At 31.0% G+C, this 20,944-nt stretch overlaps 1 protein-coding gene and 2 long non-coding RNA genes across 3 annotated transcripts in view; all 3 read right to left on the bottom strand.

The window, feature by feature from the left end:
* The window catches only part of LOC131028890 (uncharacterized), a 12,741-nt gene extending 5,950 nt beyond the window's left edge, over window positions 1-6,791 (bottom strand). Inside the window, exons 1-2 of the mRNA XM_057959266.2 lie at window positions 6,262-6,791; window positions 5,650-6,128 (exon numbers count right to left, since the gene is read on the bottom strand). Of these exons, the coding sequence (XP_057815249.2) occupies window positions 5,650-6,128; window positions 6,262-6,715 (933 nt within the window). The 5' untranslated portion in view covers window positions 6,716-6,791. The remainder of the gene's footprint in view (window positions 1-5,649; window positions 6,129-6,261) is intronic.
* Window positions 6,792-9,675: 2,884 nt separating this feature from the next.
* LOC131875681 (uncharacterized) lies at window positions 9,676-10,090 on the bottom strand. Its single transcript, XR_009372474.1, has 3 exons — window positions 10,026-10,090; window positions 9,858-9,929; window positions 9,676-9,766 (listed from the first exon to the last, which is right to left on the bottom strand). It is a non-coding gene; the product is annotated as an uncharacterized LOC131875681 (long non-coding RNA).
* Window positions 10,091-10,961: 871 nt separating this feature from the next.
* LOC131875661 (uncharacterized) lies at window positions 10,962-20,511 on the bottom strand. The gene is made up of 3 exons (XR_009372455.1): window positions 20,342-20,511; window positions 15,926-15,998; window positions 10,962-11,025 (listed from the first exon to the last, which is right to left on the bottom strand). It is a non-coding gene; the product is annotated as an uncharacterized LOC131875661 (long non-coding RNA).
* Window positions 20,512-20,944: the final 433 nt, after the last annotated feature.

Here is a 20,944-nt window from a genome sequence, read left to right as displayed (position 1 = left end):
GGATTTTGTTTTAGGATGACCAAGAATAAATAGAGTATATTATTCTATGTTTTTATGGTTAATAGATTTCTAATATGACACATTTCATATCATGCAAGAAAACTAGTGATGTCATATACATATAGCTAACCTATTTTCAAGAATATTTTTAGAATACCCTAGAAGCCTATGATGCATACTTTCTAAGTACGATTATTTGTGAAATAGCACTAGATACATATATTAAATAGGAAAACCTTGAGGTGATCACATGTTAGTTTCCTATCCTAACATAGGGGATGATAAAATTAATCTAACCCTTTGAAAAGGTTTCGGTGATCCTCAAAAACTAAATTATTTCCCTATATATGACTTGCTAACCCTCTCTCGATAAAGAAAAAGGTTAAACAAAAATATTTAATGGTTATTTCTTAAGGGTGTAAGGGGAGATGAAAATAATTTTAAGATCTTAGAATACTTGTTTAGATATTTAATAAGAGAAAAGATTAAAAAAATTGAGATACAAAATTAGTGTAAGAAGAGTTTTCCTATATAACAAATCAATGAGTATGAGTACAAGTAAAAATTGTGTTTGATAATATATGAATAGAATTAAAAAAAAAAAAAGTATTAGAATTGAAGGATATTAGAAATGAAGTAAATAATTAGAAAAAGTGAATTCCAAGTCGAAGGAGAAGGATGATGTGAAGAGGGGAAAAAAGGAATATGATGAACTGAAGATGAAGTGATGGTATACCTAAGGAAAGAAATATTTACATACAACATATGCAATAAAGTAAAGATGAATAAGTTTGGTCCATATGCAATATCCCATGGAAGTTTGATTTCTATAATGCATGTGACATTGAGTTACTAAAAGGAATTAGCATGTAAATAATGTGTAACATTACAAATTTCTATATCATGAAGGAGCAATAGAAAAAGAAATCATAAAACTGAATAAGATGGTGTAGAAACTTGAATAAGAAGTTGAAAAAATACAAATATATGTATGGTATAATTAAGAAGACTAAATAAACATAAGTTATAAATAATACCTATTAAAGTATAAATATAGAACTAAATTGAGGGATCTACAATGATATGCATCATTCCTTTAGCTAGTGGAAAGTGAGAGTTGTACTTTTATTTGCCTTGGATGTTTAATGGAAGGTCATATGAGGTACAAGAATCTTCATTCCAAAAATCATATTACCATTCTATCTGTAGACACCTAAAAGTTGCACAATGAATTAAGTGAATTCTATTCATTTAATTATCCCAAATTCTTCCAGTGAATTAAATTAAGATTTAATTAATATCCCTATTCTTCTAATTATCCTATTAATCAAATTAAATATTTTATTAAATCCATTTCCTCTAGCCTAACCTATTAATTAAACTAAGGTTTGATTAAGTACCCTTAGCCATTCAATTGAATAAATCTTATTTATTTAATTAAAATCCCCGTTTACCCTTTTTGATTAAATTCACATTTACTTAAAATCCCTTTTGCATTTAAATAAATCAAAATTTATTTAAAAATCCCCCCTTGCAAAATCCTACAAATGCAAGTTGCATCCCCTTTTTGGCTAAATTAAATCAATTTAATATGCCAAAATTACCTATTTTCCCTCACCCACTTGCAAAATCCTACATTCCCCTAATCATTCTCATAGAAGCCTTCTAATCCTATCCTAATCATCTCCTATTCTCTTAATCATGTCCCATCCCTAAAATTGGGGGAGTCACTTCTCCAAATTTGGAAGAAAGTCTTCAAAATGCATTTAAGGCTTTATCTATTTCAACAAGTTAACTTGTTGAGTCTCCCAAACATGTAAGGCTCTTACATAAACCACTAGTGGTTTTCCTCTTTGGGAAAGTTAGCCTCCAAAGTCTTCAAAAGGCATTTAATGCCTCTTACAAGCCCACACCCCTTAGCCATGATGGTTATCCCTTTAACCATTTTCCCATGTTGCACAAGAGTTTACCTCTTAGGTAATAGCATGTTTCCCTGGTTAATGATAGTATCCATGATGTCACTCCTTGAGGTTATCCCTGATTGCTTGATTAGCATCTACTGCTTGTTTACCATCTCCTCAAGCCCTCTCAAGGTGACATTTGTCAACTTGGGATTGGATTTATTCTATCTCATGGATTGATTGTTGGTGTTGGAAATAAGCCACACCCGGACCGATGATGGATTTGTCCAAGAGGGGCCAGTAGCTCAATGGTAGAGCACTCCAAAAGCATATGGAAGGTCCTAGGTTCGAGTCCTAGTTGGTCCATGTCTCAACATGGTATCAGAGCCAGGTCCAGGCTAGGAGCCCCTAGCACACAAGAGGTGTGGCTTAAGGGGGGGTGTTGGTGTTGGAAATAAGCCACACATGGACCGACGATGGATTGGTCCAAGAGGGGCCAATTAGCTCAGTGGTAGAGCACTCCGGCATCGTATGGAAGGTCCTAGGTTCGAGTCCTAGCTGGCCCATGTCTCAACATTGATAACTTTCAATCCTAGCCCTTGTTGAGATTACTCAATCTCAACCATCCATTTCTCTATTTTCCCTATAAATAGAGCCCATTCCTTCTTCAATTCATCAAGTCTTTTGTGCATCAAAATTATAGTCACATTGCAAGTTAAGGAGCTCTCTTTGTCATCACCAAGCATCAACATCATCCTCAAGCATCCATAGCACATAGTTTAGCTTCATTTAGTTGTATTTTAATCTTCCATCCTAGCTTAATTTCACTTCTTTTATAAGTTTTGCATTTTCAGCTTAGTTTAATTAACTCACATATCATACTTAGCTTTCAATTTGGAATATACTTTGCCTCCTAATCACCTAGCTTGCATCCTTCATCTTCATCTTCATCTCTTAGCACTCACTAGAATACTAGTTGCATCCATTTTGATTCTAGTAGCAGTTTTCAGATAACTCGTTCTCTAGGTTGTCATCTTGAGGATCAAGTACTCTTCCAAGTGAGGGCCACCTTGAATCTTAGAGATCTTTAGAGATAGAGGACAATGAGGCGATTTTAGGTTTTTTAATCTATTCATGTGTTTTGATTTCTAACATCTAATGCAATGATTCATTTGTGTGTTTTCCCTCTTGTAGGTGGAAGACCACATTTCCAACATACACTATCATATCCACTTTGTGTCCTACTCCTTGTGGATTTAGTTCATAATTTTCCACAATTTATCTTTGGTATAGGCTTAGTTCTCCTTTTTGTCTATACTAGTTTCTTCTAGTATTATATTGATTTCTATCTTTAAAAAAATGTTAATTTACTCTCCTTTAACTCTATATTTATTTCTAAAAAAAATCATCATCTTATAAGAATATCAATAAGCTTCTTCCACCATTATGATCATAAGAATACTTATTCCATCTTTGTCCATGTTATGATTTTTTTTTGGTCCATGTTAAGATTTATTTCTTTATCCATGTTAAGATTTAAAATTGAATACTCAACATGTAGAATTCATTAGACTAATTCTTAATATTTATCTTTCTTTTTTTTAATTCTAAACCTTATTTACTAGATCTAACTAATAATTGCCCATAAAAAAAAGTCCTCCATCTTCAAAGCATTTTATCCCCATAATTGCTCATATCTTTCTCCTTTGCATTTGTAATTCCTTCCACCATATGGTTGGAAAACCATTCAATGTGGTCTATGATAGTCATATCCTCTGAGAGTTAGAAACATCCTTCCACCATATGGTTGGAAAACCTTTTAATGTGGTCTATGATAGTCATATCCTCTGAGAGTTAGAAACATCATTATACATGTAATATTCTTCCATATTCATGATCTATTCAATTATCTCTTTTAAATTTAATGTATGAAGAAGTTTGGAATGCATGTTCCCATTCCATTTCTTATTTATCTTCTCTATTTTCTTTTAGTGGCTTCTCAAATTTGTCCTACTCTCCATCACCATCCTATGCTTTTGGGATAAAAACAATTAATTAATGAGAATCCGAAAATTAGCTTCAAGGAGTGATCAAAAGAAGAAAAAATGATGAATGGAAATTAGATGCAATAAATAATGAAACATGGTCTAGAAACAATATTATATCAAAAAATGAACCAAAAGAAAATAAAAAACTACTTAAAAAAAAAAAAATCACCTAAAATTAGGAAAATATGAAGATATAACATGATAGAAAAATAAGCTATACACTAGGATAAAATTAGCATTTTTTTACATAAAATTCTAAGCAACTAGGGTTGCTACTATATCATCCACATTTGTCTAACACTTCAAATATTATTGTATCTTTATCTAATATGTAGTGTTAAAGAGTATTATATTTATACATCATTTTATTATATTATACTATATGCATGTAGGATAAGCTCACTTCTAGGTGACTCATTATTGAGAGTGTTCTATTTTTAGCAAGTTGTTGTTTACTTAATTGGCACTCTTAGATTCACTTAGTGTTCTTCTCTTAAGTTTAACCTTTACTTTTTCTTATAAAACAAGAAATTTAAAAGTGTTGTAATATAATAAACATTGGCTATTTCATTTGTATATGATTTTTCCTTTGTAATTTTTTTGGTTTTGCAAGAATTTTTCCCACATCATCTATATTTATTGACACAAAAATATTGTATTTTATGACTTTGTCTAATCTATAGAAATCACAATTGTAACATTCCAATAGAAGTAAAACATATAATTGAGGATAGACTTGAATGCACCACATATTAGGTGATTCCTATCTACTAGATCATTGAAGTAGATTATGTACCTTCCAATGGGAAATGGTCCATAGAATCTCAAATTTCTAATAAATTTCCACTTTTTTTGCAACTTGTAATTATATGGGTGACTTTGCTTCTCATAGAATCTCAATTTTCTAACAAATTTCCACATTTTTTTACAACTTATAATTATTTGGGTGACTTTGCTTTTCAAGAAGGTGTTACCAATCTGGAAGCACCTATGGCTTTGATTACACTGATAAGAAATGACATTACTTTGTTTCTTTACCACTAAACAATAGATCTATATAAGAATATTAATATTATCTATATATTGTATAGAACATTAACATTTTCTATCCTATTCAACATATATTTAATGTCATGAATCTAAAGTAAGTATTTATCAATACATAGAAAGAGAATAATTTACACATTTATATATATGTGTGTACGTATAGAGTAATTTACATACATGTTTTACTCTTAATGATTTAACTTGTACTATAAATTATAATTTTTCATATTTTCCTTATTATAATTACACCCAATAGCTAATATCAACAAAATATAAATGTATATTTAAGGGTAGAATTAAAGATAATGATACAAGTGTTCTATTCACTCTCTTCATTATGGTTTGAACTACTATTGTTCTAATAGGACAAGGCATTTTGTGTCTTTTGAGTAAAGAGATATTTAAGAAGTAATAGTTGAACTTCTATTGATGTGGTTTATGAAATTAGAGTAGTTTATTAAAATAAAATGAATTAAAAAACTTGAAGTCATAAATTAGTTTAATTTTTTTTAATCTACAAAGATTAATAAGAATCAATTCTTTTATAAAGAAATAATAAGAACGAAAATATGTGGAATGGAAGAAAGATGAAGTTGTCTAGATATTTATAATATAAAAGATAAATAGTTAATGAAAAATAAGATATGACTAACCTGAGGATCCACTTCATACATGGTGGCTAGGTGTAGTGCCGTGTTTCCAGAAATATCTCTATCATAACTCACCAATTTTGCAACTTCTTCAGGCTTATAGAGAGAGAGTAGCTTTTGCACCAGATCTAATTGATTACTTTCCACAGCAAAGTGTAGAGTAGTTTTAAGGTCACTGCTACGGATTTCAACACAATCCGGCATCTTTGAAATGAATATATCAATAATGTCCCAACGACCCTTGATGGCTGCCACATGCACTGCACACCTTCCATGTTTGTCCTTCTTTGTCATTAAACTCATGTCAAAACAAAGCATATTCCACTTACTCAATGAAACATTCATGATTTCACTAACAATTCTTGGATCTCCCCCATGAACGGCATAATGCAAAGGTGTGGCACCATAGACATCTTCAACAAGTGTTATGCAATACAAAATGTTGTAAAGACTAGGCCTCCCAATTATCAACCTCACAACCTCTGTATCACATCAACATCAAACAAGTAAAGATTAGAACCACAAAAATCTGAACAATGATAAGAAAAACATTAATATTAGGAAAATAAAAGTAAATTAAAAAAATATTTATTTCTTGAAAGAAAATTGCTTTACCAAAATGGCCTCCATAAGCAGCAACGTGGAGGCAAGTTTGGTGATCATTCCTTGGCCAGATGATGAGATATAAGGGCGTGGGCTCCACTAAAACCCTAACTGCTTCCACATGACCGTGCTCTGAAGCTATTAACAGAGCCGACTCTCCAAACTGATTGCGCTTAGCGGCTGGGCACTTGGTGTAGCGGAGAAGAGCAGTAATTATCTCTGCATTTCCCCGCTTAGCAGCCTCGTGCAGCGGCATATTGCGATCGGCATTGCGAACTCCACAGAGGCCTTTCACATTTCGAAGAATCCATTGAAGCAGCTCTAAATGTCCTTCCTTTGCAGCAAGGTGCAGAACAGTATTGCCTTCAAAAGTAACTTCTTTCAGCTGCTTAGGGTTTTGGCCGTGCAATTTCTTAATAGCATCAAGATCGCCATTCCTGGCAGCAAGAAAAACCTCGGCTTTCATCTTTCTCAAGTGTTTCTTTTAAAGCTTCCTCTCTCACTCTCTCAAAAAACTGACCAGTCTGTCACTGAATCTGTCCTCATACTCTGTGGCTTTAAATAATGTCCTGAAGCTTGATCCTGAAGCCTCCTTACATCATTAAGAAAGATGATGTTTTCCATCCAGTCCGCAAAAGCGATTCCCTTTTACTTTCTTCTCGTCTGGAATAATTTCTTTATTCATTACTTCCAGTCTCTGGAAGAATTTCTTTTTAAATATTTCCAGTCTCTAGAAGAATTTTTTTTCTTTAAAATCATTTCCTGTCTCTGTTTTTTTCTTTAAAATCATTTCCTGTCTCTGTATTCTGTTTTTTATTTTAATTTTAAATCATTTCCTGTCTCTGTACTCTGTTTTTATTTCTTTAAAACCATTCCCTGTCTCTGTACTACTTTTCTTTACCAATGGGAGAATAAAGAGAATTGCTCTGCTACATTTTCCAACGGCCTACGGCATTATCTTGAGTCATTGGTTGAGCTTGCTTTATTTATTTTTCTTTAAATATTCCCAAATTGTGTGGAAAACCCCTGAATGGCAATGGCTATGCAGCGGACAAAATGGCCCGCTGCGCATGCCCATGCGATCCCCTCCATCCCATGCGATGCCATCACGCCGACGCCGTCCAATCAACTGCCAAGGTCCCATCAGCCCGTACCCTACACGGATCTCCCTGCTAACGTCCGGTTTGACTCGGTGCCATTAATTAAAGAAGCGATGTATTGAGACAAATTCCCTTTAATTCTTTTGCATAGTTAGAATTATTTTATCACTTACCATAACAAATAAAATCCCTTACCTTTCTCCTTCTATTTCTTTTACTTTTCAAGGAAGGTTTTTAATGCATGTTGCGGTTGTGTCTATTTAAAAATGTGAGACAAAAATTACTCATTACAATTTTTCTTTATTTTGCAAGTTTCAATGAAGTGCAAAAGGTAAGAATACTTAAAAAAATGACCCATTACTTAGACCAAATATCCTTTTACTATATGAGAAACATTTGCTCTTTACATCTTGATTGTTTTAGTTTACTTGGATCAAATATCTTTTTACTATATCAAAAATATTTGTAGATTTGCATCATTGATCCTCAAATCTATTGTTGATCCCCTTGGATTGGATCTATACTATTCACTTTTAAAATTCAATGTTATCTATTATGGACCACTTGACTAGCCATTATGAGTTGACTTAGCATGTAATTTTTTGATCCGTATTTTATGTTGTTGTATTTAAGATCATTCATTCATTCCATTTTAAACCCATCTAGGAAGGCTAAAAGTTGATCTTAACCTAAGAGCTTAAAGGAGATCTACTTTGCATTCTTCTTTTACATGATATCATCCTAGGCCTGTTGCATGTTTATTGCTTGTCTACAATCATTTTGTTTCATACTATAAAGTTAATCTATCTAGGGGTTTGACCCTTTGTATTTATTCGTAAAAATAGTCATGAGATCTCGTATTGTTTGGCCTTGGATGTATCAATGGTTGCAAATGTTTGAATAATTAGTATGTTGTAGTTAATATATTGCTTCTTTATGTTGGAAGAATTTTTTTGCAAAATACTTAATACAATAAAAGTTTATTATGTTGGAACAATAATACTATTCATAAAATTAAATTAATGTTTCATACATGAATAAGTTATCCATTTTTTCTCTCATTTATTGTTGTACCTATGTTTATCATTGATAACTTAGTTATACCAGATCAAGCTCTAGACAACTTCTTTTTGGACTAGAAAAATAAGTGAATTATACATCTTGCCCTACTTATAAAGAATAGAACCAAATACTCATGCTTGTTAATTTGATAGAATAAAATAAACAATATTCTCATTTTAATGATGCCCTTTCTTTTCTAAAATGGAGATGCTTTGAATATTTCAATATGAAGTTCTATGTTTTCCTTGAAGATTTAAATAGAACCCCCTTCATAGTTAAATCAATTATTAGTTTGAATGAGTTTTAAATTGGGACAAGACTCCATTTGGATAAGATATGTATGGACAAGTACTAGTCAAATAAATCAATATCCTACTAGACACCTATATAGTGTTTTATTGACTTGTTTACTATCAACGGTTCTAGACAAGTTAGTTCATGTCTCTATTAGTTTTGGTGAATGTTTATAGTTTTGCATTCTTAATCAAGTGACAATTTCTTTGGTGTACACCTCAAAATCATTAAAAATTTACACAACACATGAGATGTTAGATGTCAAAACATATTTGAAGTATCATGTAAAAATAACATGACCCAAAGAAAATTGCATGCTAATGGCATAAAATGAATAAAATTCATAATGGATTTAGCCAATTTCTCACATACACAATAGTAGTCCAACTCAAAAATATAGTATGCAAATAATGTCTCTATCTTGAAAAAACAAGCCACTCCATCCAAGATCCAATTTCTAAATAGAGTAAAAATATAGTATGCAAATAAAGTCAAAAATATAGTATGCAAATAATGTCTCTATCTTGAAAAAACAAGCCACTCCATCCAAGATCCAATTTCTAAATAGAGTTACACACTCAATAGATAATCCATTACAATAAAGTATCCTACACCATAATGGTTATCCAGGAAAATATTGACCATGATCCTCCATTATAGTATCATCACTACCTGCACATATAATGAGCTAGTTATAAAATTAATTTACAAGTAAAAGAATCATTATTGATTTAAGTTCAATTCATAATGCTTTTACAAGTAAAAGACTCATTATTGATTGAAGTTCAATTCATAATGGTTTTAAAAGTAAAAGACTCATTATTGATTGAAGTTCAATTCATCATTTTTTTCCCGATCATTTAAAGTTGCAATAACATGCATATTTAACATGTCAACTTAAATAAAATTAATTTAGAGGTTAAAGATCCAAAATTTGATTGAAATTTAATTTTGAATTTTCTTACCATCTCTAGTTTGCATTGCATCCATTGTTGTTGTTTGGTTAAGATCCGTAGGAAAGGGCAACATATGTTCTTCATGTATTTGTTGATCATTTAAAACTGCAAAAACATGCACATCAACTTAGATAAAATGTTCTACCATAAAGCCACATTATGTAATTAATATGAAGAATATTATATTATTTAATACCTGGATTGGCTTGTTGAAATGTCTGAGTGGGGATAACATTGGCCATTGATGGTTGATCTCCACAAATTTTATCTAGTTTGTTTGAATAAGGACATAAAAGTTATTAGACATATGAATTGAGTATTTATTTATAGAATTAATAAATACATTTAATAGTTAAAAAATTACCATCTATATGGTCTATTTCATCTGTTATTGTTTGGTTTAGATCAATGGAAAAAGGCAATCGACGTCGTCGAGTATTTGCTTGATCATCCAAACCTACAATAACATATGTTTAATATATGAAATAAAAATAAGACATTGCTATGTAAATTACCAAAATACTTTATAATAAATGTATTCACTTTGTTGTTGCATGATAATAAGACTTTCTTCTTGTATTGCTATGCCTAAGCGATTAGTGACCTTCTTTTTCTTCTTCTTTCTACATCCTATAGAGAGGAATTGGAAATTTTCACACTCCACTCTTTTGTTCAAGTCTTGAGAAATGACATTACGTCTTTGATGAATAGAATGACGTTTGTGCATTTTACTTGGACTAAACCATGGTGGCATTCATTTGATAGGCATGTTCTCTGACCTGGGGTTTGGTGTAAATTTGGAAGAAAGAGATGCATCAATATCTTTTCTAAATCTCTCAACACATTCACTGAAAATATTTCTTTCATTTGCCCTTGTGGGTAAATTTTGGAGTAATGAATTCAAATAATGAATGGAATTTTGAAATTTATCAGAGGAAGCATCAAATGAATTCCAAACATCTGTATTATAAAAAAAATGTGATTAAGTAAAAAAATAATTAAAAGAGTCTAAATATTTGATTATAAAATGATGATTTAGAATTGTACCTGTTCTTTGGTCTTCACCAATGACAACTCCAGACACATCTTGATCTTCTAATTGAACACAACTATCTACATTTGAAATAAGAAATACTTAATTTTGATAACCATAAAATTATTTAATATTTAATTGTAAAGACAATATCTTTCATCTAACTAATTCCAAACATTTGTATTATAAAAAAAATGTGATTAAGTAAAAAAATAATTAAAAGAATCTAAATATTTGATTATAAAATGATGATTTAGAATTTTACCCGTTCTTTGGACTTCACCAATGACAACTCCAGACACATCTTGATCTTCTAATTGAACACAACTATCTACATTTGAAATAAGAATTACTTAATTTTGATAACCATAAAATTATTTAATATTTAATTGTAAAGACAATATCAACATTACCTGTAGTGATATTTTCATGACTAAGACTCCCTCTAGCATCGTGGTCATCATCAACCAATAGAGTAACACCTTCTGTAACTTAATAAGATTAATCTAGTTAGTTTTGAGAAAAAATATAACAATCATTAAAAATATGAATATTAAACTTATATCTCGAATGGACCTTACCAATACCTTGTTCTTGCTCATTTGTTTTGTTTCTCCTTAGAAGATCTAAAATCTTCAACACATGTTTGCATGTGTTTCCTCTTTTTGCCCACTCACAATCACACACATAAAAATCAGGTCCAAATTTTCTTACAAAATACCATTTGGTTGGAACAGTTTGGCTTCTCATCTTATATGTGTTATGGAGAAGATCATATGGATAACAATCTGCATCTAGTATTTTTTTTTATCTTTCTAATGAAGTTATGTAATATCGTTCCTTTTTGAAGTTTGTTAGAAACCCAGATAGCTACAAATATCTTTTATTTTTATAGAAGGGCTCTACCCTATGAAGAAGTACATAGATAAGCCAGTCCATTCTCCTTGTACATTTCTTAGCACGATCACTTAAATGGTGACTCTTGATATGGAAGTGGTACGATTCTATGGAAGCATTAGTTTCTTGATTTGCATGAGGAAAGCTTCGAAAGTTTTTGGCCCACATTGCTAAACAAACAAATATAATCATGTCAAATAAAAATCAACTAAAATGATGTAAATACATAGAAACCATAATGAATAATTTAGTGAACTTACCAATACGCCTCTCATCATGACACCAAGTTTTTTGAAAGTAATCAATAAAAAAAATTTCTTCTTTGAAATCTTCCATGAATTTTTTTATCAACTGAGTAATAATGCCTTCATCATCGCTCTTTGTGTACATTATTTCACCCAATCTATTGAACATACTTGTTGCAATATCCTTATTGTTGACATACCTAAATTATAAAAAAAATCACTTAGATATGATTTTGCACTATGTAATATTCGACATATTTTAATTAAAGATTGACTTACCTATACACATTCTTCAACCATGCCCTTCGCACATGCCAAATACATAAAAGTATCCGACAATTAAATGATGATCTACAAGTTACATTATAAAAGTTCATAAGTAACATTGAAACAAAATTTAGTGTTCATAAGTAACATTCAAGCTAAATATTAAGTAATTAAAATGGGTTGAAGTTATTTTAAATTAAAAAAAAAATTGAAGTCAATAAAAACCTGATTGCCTCAATCTTAGCACTAGCATCATCTGTCATGAATGCATTGACATGCCAATCTTCTTTACTCTGTTTTCCTCTTTTATAAACCTCTGTAAGCCATTCATTTATATCCTCAACTTTATTTCTTGAGGATATTGCCCATGCAATAGGTATGCCGGCCTCTTGTTCATCAAATACAAGCAATGTATATAACTCATACTGCACATGAATAAACTATATCAATAAATAAAAGATATCTATGAAGAAATACATAGAAAAGAAGTATCAAAGATTGATTTAAGATACATAAATATGGGCAACATTATTTTACTTACACCATATTTATTTGTTGAGAATGTGGAATCCATTGCAATGATTGAGTTATGTGAATGTTTCACCATCATTTCTCGCATCCATGGTGTTTGAATGCCCATGACAAATGGAATATTTTCCACATTGTTTGGTCTTTTATAGTAGAAAAAATTATCTTTCCCCTCTACATGCCACAAGCTTACACTTTTTGCATCATCTTCATTTTTTTGAGATTGAAGGGAGCGTACTCTTTTCCATGCCTTCAGCACATCTTTTCTCAACAAACATGTGTCCCTCTTATTCATCAATTTAGTCAAACCATGATCTAAGTAGTGTTGCTCACATATTGTGTCAATCCCCACACCCATTAGTAATAAGGTTTCAATATACGATTTACACTCATTTGATAATCTTGGTGCAAAATTGCTTCTTGGACCACTAGAAGGATCATCCTTTCCATGACAAAATTCACCATTAGCATCACAATGGGTAAATTCATTGTATGTAATAATAGCAACATCTGGTCTACCATACATAACCCTGACAAGAAAATGAGCCTGACAACCCCTTTTTTGGATGAACTTCCTTATCCTTTTCTTTTTTCTAATTTTTTCTCTATTGTCCTCGGGGCCAATGCACACCAATAACTATTTATAAATTTCCAGAAAATATATATTAATTGACATAATAAATGAAAAATATAAATTGTGACATGTTCAATTAATATACTAAATAAAGGCAAACCTTGAATATGTCTTGGTAGTGTGATCAGTAGGATTATTTGAATTTGACTCTCTATGCTTCTTGCGTACAAAGTTTGTCTCTGTGCTATCCAACAAACCTTCTCCTTTGACAAAGTGAGGGAGCCTTTCAAGAGGGATTGCAGCACATAAGTCCATTTGACCACCAACTCCAATAGGTGTCCATTCAAGGTCATCACTTGAGAAATGATTTCCTTGGCTTGGAATATCTTGGACACCTAGTTCGATAAGTGATTTCCATTTGTTGTTTTTGTTTTTACCCATTCTGAATAATATTAAGATAGTTAGTGACCCTCTATCTTATTCAAATATGTTGGAACAATTATATTAATTTTTCTAATCACTCCATAACACAATTCTCTTTGCCTTAGTGTTCACACTTTCTTTTGAGTTTCAAAATAATATTAGAATGAAATTCAATGACATGTTGCAAAAATCATGGAAATAGAAACCATAAAAAATAATTTACTAATATTGAAATTATAGAAATATCATTAAATCCTCGATAATATAAAATTTCATATATATTTTGGTTCAAAGGTATGTTTGACATTTTGTTACAAGTGGATGTAAGATATTTTGTTACAAGTGGATGTATGTTTTCTTTTTGTGTAATTTAGTAATGAGTGGCATGTACGTTTGGACTCTAGTTTTCTTATTTTCTTTTAGGTTTAACTTTTGAATAAAATTTGACTATCAAAGATGAAGGGTGATGTTTAATGTCTACATGTAAATGGTTTTGATCAAATGTATTGATATTATGTATATATTATTTTGTGGGATATAATGATGGTAGGATATGAGGTTATGGTGTGGATGTAAATGTAATGTTATTAGTCTATGTGTGTAATGGGGGATGTTGGATGTATATGATATGATAAGAAGTTATGATATATATATATATATATATATATATATATATAAATGATGGTTTGACCTAAGATGCATACTATGATGGGTCTAAACCTAGGAGATAAATGTTTATGGAGGTTTCAACCTAGTTTGCACAAAGAATAATAATTGAAGTGTATAAGGATGCAAACATAAGATGTTATGATGTCTATATCCTAAGATATGGATGCCAATGAATACATGATGCCCTTTTGATAGGACAAACATATGGAAACAATATGGATTGTGATCAAACCTACGATATGGATGTCTACAATGATGTGAACAAGTTATGATATGACATTTCAAAAACAAGAGTAAGTTGGATTAAATGAAAAATGAATGTTTGATCATGTCTACATGTAAATGGTTTTGATTAATTGTGGTGATATATATGTGATGTTGATCATGTCTACATGTAAATGGTTTTGATTAAATGTGGTGATATATATGTGATGGTTCGACCTAGGAGATAAATGTTTTTGGAGGTTTCTACCTATTTTGCAAAAAGAATAATAATGGAAGTGTATAAGGATGCAAACATAACATGTTATGATGTCTATATCTTAGATATGGAGGCCAATGAATACGTGATAAGCTACCATGGACATGACGCCATTGATCCTCAATGCCAATGAATACATGATGCTCGTTTGATAGGACAAACAGATTTTTTACTATATGGATTGTGATCAAACCTACGATATGGATGTCTACAATGATGTGAAAAAGTTATGATATGACATTTCAAAAACAAGAGTAGGTTGGATTAAATGAAAAATGAAAAATGATTATTAATGTTGAATATCTTACATCCGCTCGTAACAAAATATCAAACAAACCTTTGAACCTTTGAACCACAATATATGAAATTCTACATAATTTACTAATATTGAAATTATAGAAATATCGTTAAATTCTCGATAATATAGAATTTCATATATTGTGGTTCAACCGTTCAAAGATTTGTTTGATATTTTGTTACAAGCGGATGTAAGATATTTTGTTTCATTTTTTTCCTTTTGTGTGGTTTAGTAATGAATAGCATGTGGCTATCTAGGAAGGCTAAAATTTGATCTTAACCTAAGAGCTTAAATAAAATCTCTTACCCTTCTCCATCTATGGACTCTACTTTTCTTATTTTATTTTAGGTTTTTCATTTTTTCATTTTTTTAGCTATTTTTGGATAAAATTTGACTATCCAAGATGAAGGATAAAGTTTGATCATGTCTACATGTAAATGGTTTTGATTAAATGTGGTGATATATATGTGATGGTTTAACCTAGGAGATAAATGTTTTTGGAGGTTTCTGCCTATTTTGCAAAAAGAATAATAATGGAAGTGTATAAGGATGCAAACATAACATGATATGATGTCTGAAATCTTAGATATGGAGACCAATGAATATGTGATAAATACATGTTTTGATCAAGTTATGATATGACACTTCGAAGACAAGAGTAAGTTGGATTAAATGACAAATTAAAAACATACAATTTATAAGACATCAATCTAATAAATTATCCAAACCATTGAACTCCTTATAAAAAAATTAACATTTTTTTTTTAAAATTCATATAAAATGGTGTTATTACATGAAAGATAATGCATTTTAAAGATTGAAGAAGAAAGCTACTATGGACAAACTTACCTGATTTTTGGTGTGCAATATGTAGAGATGGCCTTGCTTCACCAGGTCTGATTTGGAAATAGTTTTTAGTTGCCTACAAATATTTAAAAATATAATTGATTAGTAATTTAAAATTCATTAATATAAGTTTAAATAATAATTAATCATTAAAAAATAAGTGTAAAATTACTAAAATAAAATGCAGAATAAAACGCAGTCTAAAATTACACTGCAAACATTGCAAAAATTACACACATTGGGAACGTACAATGCAGTCGAAAATTACACACATTGGGAACGTACAATGCAGTCGAAAATTAAATGTCACATTTAGGCAATTTAAGTCGAAAATTTGCAATTTGTGTTGGTCATTTCTCTTATAGAAGTGTGACTGGATTTTGAATTTTTAACCTTGAGAACTATACCTTAGGCAAACACAACATTAGAAGTACATGCATTCCTTCTAATACAATTTGATGTTATTAATAAATTGATGGATAAAACTTGGCATCTATTGTGTACATGCCATTAGCAAAAGCTTATATAATCTTGGCATTCATTGTTTTTATGCCACTAGTGAAATTTTGCCTAAACCCCATGAAATTGAATAGCTCGTTACATTTATCACGTCTATGCTAATGGTATTAGACAACTAACTCTATTATATGGATGGATACTTCTTTTGACAAAGCACACTCCCTGATTCTTGTCATGCAGAGATGAATGATAAGCTTATCTATAAACAACTCATAGGTTTTATAGTTTTAGTGACCACCTTAGGATGAGTGGAATGACCTACACCAAGAGTATAATTATCCTCTACCCATGCCTTATAGATTACCTTTCAAATACCTAATTGTGATGCCAAGAAGCCAATTGGTATATTAATTTGAGTCCAACATTCTAACATTAGAAGGTAGAAGAACATTGATCTAATTCATATTGTGCTAAGAGTTGATACCTTATACTACTTTAGCCAGTTGCAATATCATAAAGAGGTTTCTATTAATCCCTACACATGATCTTGTACATCTTGGGACCTAAATTACTAACACTAGTAACACATTAAACCCATATGAGCTAGCTTATGTCCAATCACCAATACATAATCAAGTAAAACTCATGAAGTAATCTAAAAATTTGTTCATTTCATTTATTTGTCAGAGATACAATATTTTTTAGATAGAAATCAAACCCATGATAGCAATATTAGAGAATATTCTACTTCTTAAGATATAACCTTTTTGTATATTACCAACCATAAAGTTTAGCATATAATCATTTGTCAACCAAATATAAAGGCATAACTCCATATATTTAGTAATACTTCCCATTAATTGCCCATAGTTGGAAAAGACTATAAGAAGGAACTCTATCCTAAACTCAACATAGATCTATGCAGGTGGATCCTCCATGAAGATTACTGTTGTTCACACCTATAGATCACATTAACTTAATTTGGCATCATAATTCTATACATGGTTAGCATGTTTCACTAACTCATTCATAGCCATGTCTTGGACAAGCTCATCATGCACTTAATACCTAGAAGAAAAGACCTCTCTAGTATCTTGAGGCTAACCTATATATTCGCATACAACAATTGAGCCAAGAAACCATACCAATGTTTAGCACACAATGTTGCAATAATTTTAGTTCAAAGAAGTCTAAAGACATTCTCATATATATACATTAGATATGGACAATAATAATAAAAACTATAAGATCATCCAATATTGGAGTAGATTTTGTAAATCCAAACACCACAAAACTTAAAAGTAGGTAAGCTTAATGTTGATGGAGTTCATTTCATTGGCTAAGGCCTATATAGTAAGGACGTATTAGTTGGAAAGGTGAATTCATAACGACTTGATGCAAATTTTAGCCCTAAATTGAGCCATATTGAAGAGGGAAAGTATATGAAGTTTAGGAATACCCTATACCTTAAAGTAATTCCCTACACCCCTCCCCTACAAACTTTGTTGACAAGGGCATCCTTCACCAAAGGACTAATTACATACCTAGTTCCAAATGGAATCAATGTCCCATGTAATTATTGTAAGATTTAAAATGTTAAGATGAGAAATTGCACTTTCCTATGCCAATAGACCTACACAAATACTAGACATGAGTATGTTTTCATCATATACATCAAGGATGCTCAACCTGGATAGATAGTTTCCTTAAAGATACTAGGGATAGTTTAACCAAGAGAGATCATGAAAACAAAATAAACACAATTATATAATTTTACTCCAATGAATTAATTCAACATGTTAAGATGTCATATTAATAAGAACAAGGTCTCTAAACTATGTTTGCATATAATGGTTCCCATTATCAACCATCTTTATACTAAGTCAAGGATAAAAATATCACCCATCTTAAATGATATACCTTAGAACATGATTTCTTATAAGGACAAATTGTTCAAATCATATTCATACACCTAAATTATGCATAACAATATAGTCAATATTAAACAATCCAATTATAGCATAGCATAGGGTAATATCAATCACAATATCATCACCAAGTAATCATTATGCAAAAGCCTCAAAATGTCTCAAATTGGGTTCCTATTACAATACGATTTAATGACATTAAGTATTTTAATCCTATTATATCATCATATCACTCTTGCCAAAACACAAAATGCCTCAACAAGCCACATAATAATCATATAAAGTTTAAAATACATACAATGGTAATTATAAAGTTGCTTAAAGCATGATCAATACCCAAGTCATACTTATATAAGTGACAACAGTATATCCATTAGTTAATCATATGAGGACATGCACTCAATATATTCAAAATAATAATATTTTGAACCATCTGATTTCATCTACCCTCTGGCACAACTCCATATTCTTATAATTCTCTAGTTAATAAAGTAGATAACAATCACACTTTCTTTTTATATTAAATATTACCTTAATGGTTAGCCATAAGTGATCTCGTATAGAAGTAATAAATACTTGGAAATCAATTCTCATACTCAAATTTTAGTTGAATTGACCTTTCTTGTTAGTTAACTAGAACACTACACAACATTACTTTGAAATTTTCTTGTGACTTCTACTATCTCAAGTGTGTTTTTATAGCTTGCTCTAAAAGTACAATAAAAAACTATAAAATTAGAGAGAAATAACATGGTATAACTACTAGCATAATCAACCATTCAATCAATAGATATACATTGTCATAGAGCCACTATAGTGCTTTAGTGGTTTAACAACCAAACAATATTTTATTAAGGTAATATGTTTACATTCAAAGCTAAAGTTCACATTTATAACAAACAATTTATATTTTATTAATATAATATGCTCACATTCAATGCTATAGTTCATATTTTGGAGATCAACTAACAACAATGATCTTTCAAACAAAAAACAAGTGACTAAGATTACTTAATACTATTCTTCTAGAGTTCTAAAACAATCCAATGACTAGGAGTAATAACATTGACCCAAAACCTTCCTTTTGTGATGCTGATTTGGTATCACTATCCTCCAAATCTTTTTAATAGTATTGCATTAGGATAACAAACACGTATCACATCCTTATTCACAAGTTATTTTCTACCTCTTTTATATTTTTTATATAGTCTAAAGTATTATTACAAAAAAAACCTTCATTAGTAAGGAACATCACTCTATTTTGGGGTGTTATGTTGTCAAAGTCACAATAATGATTTTCCTACCATTAAGAATGGTTGTCCCTTAAGCTTTATCTATCAACATTATTCAAATCTAATAAAGCCATATAGAAAAACAATTCACCAACATAGAAGATTTATTTAGACACTTTGCCACAATCAAACACAAGTATACTTCAAGATATTATTCTTACCTAGACCACCTTTCTTCCTTAAAGAAGACACCCCCAATGATACTTGTGGGGAACTTGAGGAAAACTTAATTGAGTACTAATACAACATTCAATTTATAAGACTTTTGACAATTTATCGTCGACCTCCTTAATAGTAAGATCCATAAACAAAGGTCAATCTATATTAATTATTTTCAGTTATAAGAATGCATACTTTAGAATTCAATATTAATTTTGAAAGGATAATGCAAAACAATGTACTATACCCTAGAGACGATGTTGAAGATATTTCTACTATAAACATTAGGATCAACTCCTTTCATGATAGTCAGTCAACAAAAACTACATTCTCTATAAAGAAACTCCCAAAATCCCCAAATCCCCATTAATCTCACTCAACTCATCAAAATATCCATCTTTGTTCCCAACTACAACTCTAAAAACAATCTCTTCATCATCTTAATCATTAGTCATTCCCCACATTACTAACAAAGATTGTTTATTATAACACGCAGTCTAAAACGCAGTCTAAAATTACACTGCAAACATTGCAAAAATTACACACATTGGGAATGTACAATGCAGTCGAAAATTACACACCTACGGGCGTTTACGATGTCTGGGATGATATGTTTCTGAACTAAGGAACCATTTTTCATCAATCTTCTCTATCTTCTGGTTGTCCGAGTCTCCATTCTTGCTTGTTTGCCAAAATCTGTGGAAAAATGGGGGATTTTTTTGCCGCTCCGAGTCCATTTGGCGGGTTGAGTTTACGCACGCAGTGCATTAACTAAAGAGTAGGTGGATGGGTGGATATGGCGTTGAGGATTAATGGCACCCAGAGCATGTAAAACCGGCAGGCGTTAGCAGGGAGATCCATGCAGGGTACGGGCTGTTGGGACCACTGTTGTTGATTGGACAGCGTCGGCGTGATGGCATCGCATGGGATGGAGGGGATCGCATGGAGAAGGCAGGCATGGGCATGCGGTAGCGGGCCATTTTGTCCGCTGCATAGCCATTGCCCCCCTATGCCTTGATCTTTGCCTTTTTAATTACCCTCTTGTATTTGATGTAGGTAAATAGAAATGAATGTATTAGTATTATATAGGTCTAGGATTTTTTTTATATATATTATTAATTTATTGTTAGGAGGGTTTAATCTATTAAAATTAAATTATGGAGAGTCATTTTATCTAATTATGT

The sequence above is a fragment of the Cryptomeria japonica genome, chromosome 5 (genome assembly GCF_030272615.1).
Source record: "Cryptomeria japonica chromosome 5, Sugi_1.0, whole genome shotgun sequence".
Lineage (NCBI taxonomy): Eukaryota > Viridiplantae > Streptophyta > Pinopsida > Cupressales > Cupressaceae > Cryptomeria > Cryptomeria japonica.
This window is presented reverse-complemented; position numbering and strand designations above follow the sequence as displayed.